At 41.2% G+C, this 6,253-nt stretch overlaps 1 protein-coding gene across 1 annotated transcript in view; it reads left to right on the top strand.

Annotated features, from left to right (window-relative positions):
* The first annotated feature begins 257 nt into the window (after positions 1 to 257).
* Positions 258 to 6,253, top strand: part of LOC147896440 (ATP-dependent DNA helicase homolog MER3-like) — a 31,577-nt gene continuing 25,581 nt past the window's right edge. The window contains exons 1-5 of the mRNA XM_087382945.1: positions 258 to 2,230; positions 2,351 to 2,596; positions 2,805 to 2,854; positions 3,051 to 3,068; positions 3,162 to 3,244. Coding sequence (XP_087239071.1) covers positions 2,216 to 2,230; positions 2,351 to 2,596; positions 2,805 to 2,854; positions 3,051 to 3,068; positions 3,162 to 3,244 — 412 coding nt within the window. The 5' untranslated portion in view covers positions 258 to 2,215. The remainder of the gene's footprint in view (positions 2,231 to 2,350; positions 2,597 to 2,804; positions 2,855 to 3,050; positions 3,069 to 3,161; positions 3,245 to 6,253) is intronic.

Raw genomic sequence — 6,253 nt, 5'->3', positions numbered from 1 at the left:
CCTGAAAGTGTTGGGCATTAGGGATGCACTTTGATATGTCATAAATTAGTTTGTGTTTGGTTTCTACGTCCTTTTTTTTGGTAACTCAAAATCTGTTCCTTTAAATAATATTCACTTCCTACTCGCTTTCTCCTGTTTTGGGAGACAATCAATTGTTCCAGATTTCACCAATATGACATTAAAATTACTAAGAAGTTGCCATTGAGATTGAAGATTCAAGAGCTTGCGTTGTCCTTGCTGAACAGGTACACCTTTATGAGAACCTTCTTTCAGGGTGTGAACCAGTGGAATCTGAGTATGGCAAAATTACGACAAGTTCTTTGTTTAAGAAATTTGGTGTATAGAATTATAATCAGTCTCTGAGGAGTTCTTACAGTCAGATGTGCATTCAGGCTTCTCCCTTCAATTGCTGAGCATCTAAATGCAGAGATTGTCTTGATGACTGTCTCTGATGTCAGTTTGGCCATTGACTGGCTAAAATGCTCATTTTTGTATGTGCGAATCAAGAAGGTAAGCATTCAATTTTTAATTTCTGATCTGAATTTTCCAGCTCATTTCAAACTAGCAATGTGCACTTGTTAACCATGAGAAAATGTGTTTTGGAGAACATACAGAATCCCGAACATTACAAGATCCAATACTTTGGTTATGTGGAGCAACTTGAGAACAAGTTGAAAGGTACCTTAGAAGATCTTCACAACCCACCGAAGTATAAGTTGAATGATACCCTGGATATTATTACGTGGGACCCCTCAAATGACTAGCTATCCTAACTGAAGACTTTAATGGATTGTTCCAAAACGCAAAGAGTCACATGTGGCTAAGTGTACTACGATTCCATCCATGTTTAGAGTTTCACAATTTGGTTTAGATAAGTTTTGTATTCTCCAAAGAACAATTCCATCCATGTTTAGAGAAAGAGTTCCCAAACTTGGTTTAGATAATTTTTGTGTTTGCTTACCATAAAAAAGAAGCTTGCCAATTATATTTGGTTTTTTGATAGATATATGCTTGCAAAATGTGAATGAGTTAGCTAGATACGGTTTGATCCAAACAGATGAAGATGGTTACATCTTGAAGCCTCTTGGTAAGCCAAGCTTGTTCTCTTTTAATGTCCTATTGCCAATGAGAACAGACCAATATTCTGTATGAATCTATTTCGATTTCATGTGCAGTTTGTATGTTTAGAATAAGACAGAAAACTTTAAAACCCTCTGTTTGCGAAGGGTCACTCACAATTTCGCAAATTCATTCTTAACAGAACCAGGCAGACTCATGACAAAATATTATCTGTATTTTGAGACCATGAAAGTCATCATCAGATCCACCCCTGGAAGTGCGATAGAAGACCTTCTACACGTTCTCAGTCAGGCACAAGAACTGAAATGTTGGTAACAAAAATAATGTAGTGTGAAGAATCTATATTATCATGTAACGTTGTACAGCAGAATTACTTATAAATAGAGAAACCGGGTTATTATCAGAAGATTTGAAATATATTTGCTTCTTAGAAAAGTAGAATACCAAGGGTGAGAGAAAGAATGTGACCCAATCTTATTGAAAATGTGTCAAACTATAGCTCTTTCTTATCATCTAGACAGCAATCGTTGAGTCTGACATTGTAATATGAAATAATATTCATGTTTGCTATTTTGAAACAATTAGTCACAGAAATTGGAGCTGATTGTTTCTGAGATGGATAACCAGGGATCAAATTGCGGAGGAATGAGAAGAAGTTGCTAAATGACATCAATTGTGACTCTACTGGAAGGCTAAGATTCCATGTAACTCTCCCTAATGGAAAGATTAAAAAACGCATTCAAACAGTTGAAGAAAAAATATTCATCCTCACAAATGATGCCTTGTCAGGAGATCCGTCAACATTAGATTTCACAATGAGTCAGGTTTGAATTGTCTATTCGATGTCCACCAAGTGCCTTCACAGGCAGTGTTAGTTTTGTATCTACGCTTGATCCCCCCCATTGAGAATAGCTCCATGACCATTGGGAATATAGGAGTGCTGATCGTTTTCCTGTTCAGGATATAAGTGGGATTTGCTCAAATGGAAAGAGAATTGCAAGATGTATGAGCGATTACTTCATTTTTATGAAGAGATTCAAGGAATCCTACAATGCACTAGTTCTTTCGAAATGTCTCCATCAAAGGCTTTGGGAGGATAGTCCTTATCAGCTCCAAACAGCTTGTCGGCGTGGGGATGGTCACAGCAAAGGTTGTATAAAATCACGCGTGAAAGTTTGGTCTATCAGGAGAATTATAATTACTAAGTTACCAGGACGACCTAAAAGATTTCATATTTCTGCAGCTCCACTGAATATTGGAAGCACTGCAGGCATTACTTCATGCAGGAATAAACTCGTTTGAGAAACTATTATCAGCTGACCCACGCCGACTAGAGAGCCTGACAGGACGCAAATATCCTTTTGGAAATCACATTAAGGAATCACTGGATGCATTGCCACCAGCGGTAGATATGAAGTTTCTGGAAGAAACTTATTCAAAACAGGGGGTCAAATACACCCTTATTCTTACACGTACAAGTCATCCAAGGCTCAACAAGAGGCATTATGCAGACCTGGTATCAAAATTTTCTGTTGTTACCAATGTCATTTACAGCAATTCAGTTGATAATGTGGCTTCTTAAAAACCCCAGATACCAATGGGCCTTCTTGTGTGCAACATTATATCTATCAGTGAGGTGCCTGTAGTGTATGTACCTTTTCAAAAGTAGTCTTCTCTTGGGAACATCTTTCAATTCACAGTTTCACTAAGACAAGGCCTTGCAGGTGGTAGGGACTGAATGCGATAACAAAGTTTTATATCATGAAAAAATCCGGTACACATAGTTCTTCATTGTTTATTAACCAAAATGCTTTTTATTTATTTGTGTTAAGAAATATTTCATATGAACAGCACGTCTGTGGATGTTCTATGTATATTTAATCCTTCATATCACCTGTCAATTTACAGTCATGCCATAAAATTTAAGGTCATTATGTCTTTTGTTGATCGAACATTTATTTTTGTGGCAGGCTCGAACAGTTCTCCAGGTTTGTAACGAGCTGCCATTTTAGCATATTCTATGATGGTGCAATATTGTTGTCTAAAGTGTTTAACACAAGCGCACTAAACTTGTTTTGCAGTCCGTACCAAATCACCATACACTCCTCGGCTATACCACAGAATCCTGAAGATGTCATTGCTGCCCTTATCTCAGAAGAATATGGTCAGTTAATCTGATTCTTTAAACTTACTTTTATTCGTTTTTTGTTTATTACAAAATCAGAAACTTGTGATTTAACTCTGAAAAGTAGGAACAAATCAAGTGTCCACCAGCGCACTTGTCACACGCACCCCTGCACTAGGGTACACACTAAGATCATCATCAATTGCTTAATGTACGGCTTTAGTTCCTAAATTAGGTGTGTGTGTGTGTTGCCATTGCCCCATTGTGAGCCCTAGTCCGGGGACGAGTCGAGCACGAGCTACAAAGGTCAATTCCCAGTTCTTTGGGTCAGTTCTTGTTTACTTGTACCCACTGGAGAACTCAGTAGGTCTAGCCAGGTCCCAGCCTAGGTTAGGAGGTCCAAAGGTAAGCTTTAGGGTTGCCAAATGGGGCTGGACGAGCCTGGCCACCTAGAGTCGGCCCTTAGGACTGAATAGGTTGCCGACTAACCAGGTCGGTCAACCAACCAGCCTGGTCTGCTAGTTTGGCTAACCAGGTCGAGCCAGACCAGCCCCTATTTAAGGGGCACTCAGCCCTCTCTTTGTCCATTCAGTCCGGGCCACTTTTTCTCCAACATTTCGAGCCTGGTCCCTCATCAATCCAGCATGCAGCCACACCATTCCTGTTAGATTGTAGAGCTTGTGTGTCAACTCAGTCGATTCAAACGATTATGCAATAAAGCTCGGAATGAACGAATTGCAACCTTAGTAGACGAGAGTTGAAAAATTCATAGATAAACTTATGGATGCGCACACAGAGAGCACTCGTTTCTACAAACACCAAGACACTTTATTCATTCAAAATGACCAAGACACGACTTGGACAGAGAGGCTCACCTCTACCGAGTTTTCGGCTTACAATAGAAGACCTGACAATTGCTAAGGACCCTATGGACACAGCTGCTCCAAACTACTACGACTTCAGCAAGGAAAGCTTGCAGATACAAACGACTCTCATGAGAATTTACACAGACAAGAAGAAGAAGCTCGATGGTGCCTCCGCGCATATATAGCAGCTACGCATACAACCGCCTTGCCAGGTTGAGACCGCCATGCAACTCACGTGCTCACAACTCGACGTAAGTCTCCACGCTGATAGCCGATTGGTCCACACACTAGCAGCGAATGCATGGCCGATTGCTACCACGTAATACCTCACTCGACCAATCACAAGAGTCAATTCCCAACATTGCTCAAACTTACAAACTCTGTGGACTCCCCCTGAGGGTCATTAACCAACAATTCCAGTGTCTATTCCTTGGCCAGTTTTGCCATCAGTTGGGGGCAGAATTTCATGCAGCAACAAAGGCGCCTTGTGGTGGACAGCAGCAAGTGGAGCATAACCAGGCCTTTTTCAGTATCCTTTCTCATTCTCTCTCTCTCTCTCTCTCATTAGTTTTGGGTCACTTGCAGTCCCTCTGACTGTAAGTACCTTTAGTAGCTCTCAGCCTTCAGCTTATTTATTTTGTTGTTCTCTTTGATGAGACAACACTAGCAGATGTATCAACTGTTTTAGTCTCATAGGCCGTTTGGCCTTTTAGAGACGTTAACATCTATCTATCTCAGTTCTCTCAGTCCAAGCTCTCTCATTCTCATGCTTTCACTCACGCAGACATCTTCAGGCCTGTGGACATTGACGGCGTGGACAGCATTGAGGCCTCGTTCAGGGTTTGGAGCTGTTTCTCAGGGTTTGGGCATTTGTTTGGCAGTCTAAGGTCCCTCTTCAGAGTCACATCCCTTTGCTCTCTAGAATAGTATTTTCAGCATTGTATTTCAGTTTCCAAGTTAAGCAATTTCTCCTACAATAGTAGGAGGGTTCCCTCAGCAGTGGATGTAAGGAACCCAATCGATTGTTGACTCTATTACCTCAACCCTTATTCCCTCCTACTCCCCTATAAATTGAAGATGACTAACCAAAGGCTAAAGAAGGTCTTGCTGCAATTCACATGATCATTAGCCAACTGTGAATACCTATATACATGATACCACCGAAGAAACCTAGAGGCCAGGCTTGCAAAACCGTTCATGATTCTCATCACTATGATGATAGTCCATTGCCTTTCTTGAGCTTGAGCATTTAGAAGTTGAACAGTTCTTGGAATCCCATCAGTGGCTAGGTATGGTTTGGCTGATGGGCAGACCTAGGGTCTCGGCTATGAAGACCTAGTCGGCATACCGGTCAGCTTGATTAGGGGGTAGTTGGCTCTAGTACAGGGCTGGTTGGCCAACAGACTAAGGTCCATATAGGGCCCATTTGGGGCCTTGAGGGCAGTTGCAGAAAGGTTGTCGAAGCTCATTGAGAAGCATGCAACCTGACGAGTGCTAGGGTAGCGTTAAGAGCTGGTGCTCACCACAGAGCATCTAGGGCAGCACATTGCTGCATGATGATGGATCTGGTTCTCACCAACACAGAGCACCGAGGGTAGCACACCACAAAGAATCCGGGGCAATACGCTGATGCATGATGATGGATTTTTGTGGGAGCTATGTTCTTGAGATATTTTGGTGGTTCTACTATTGTTCGTTACTTCAGATCTAAGTGCTTGTGAGTTGGTTCTTGTGCACACATATTGTTTGAAGTTGGATCACAGTTTCTCTCTTCGGTTCTTGAGATCCTTCCATTGCAGACATAATATATTTCTGCTGCGTGAAGTCACTAGCTAGGTATCTAAAGAATGATACTAGACTAGGTTTTTCTTAACATGGTATCAGAACTTATTTGCCTATTTGCCATGGTGTCAGAGACATGATGGTGTGCTTAGAAGAAAGATTATAGAGCTGATGGCAAGTGATGTGACACTTTGTGCTTTTAAAAATTTGGACATAGGAATTTATGGACTATTTTTACAAAATTTTCAAGATGCTCATAGATGCATGTTGGAATGGAGTTTGCATGAATAAGAGCTTGCATAACTTGATAAATTTAGAGTAGCAACAAAGAGATATACACAATTGCACTTGGGTTGAGGGGCTAAGCCCCCCTCCCCGCTCCCTCTTTCCCCCTTATCCA

Source organism: Dipteris shenzhenensis, chromosome 12 (genome assembly GCF_047967505.1).
Source record: "Dipteris shenzhenensis isolate YYH24624 ecotype China chromosome 12, Dip_SZ_1.0, whole genome shotgun sequence".
Lineage (NCBI taxonomy): Eukaryota > Viridiplantae > Streptophyta > Polypodiopsida > Gleicheniales > Dipteridaceae > Dipteris > Dipteris shenzhenensis.
Note: the sequence above shows the minus strand (reverse complement) of the source record. Positions and strands in the feature narration are given on the sequence as shown.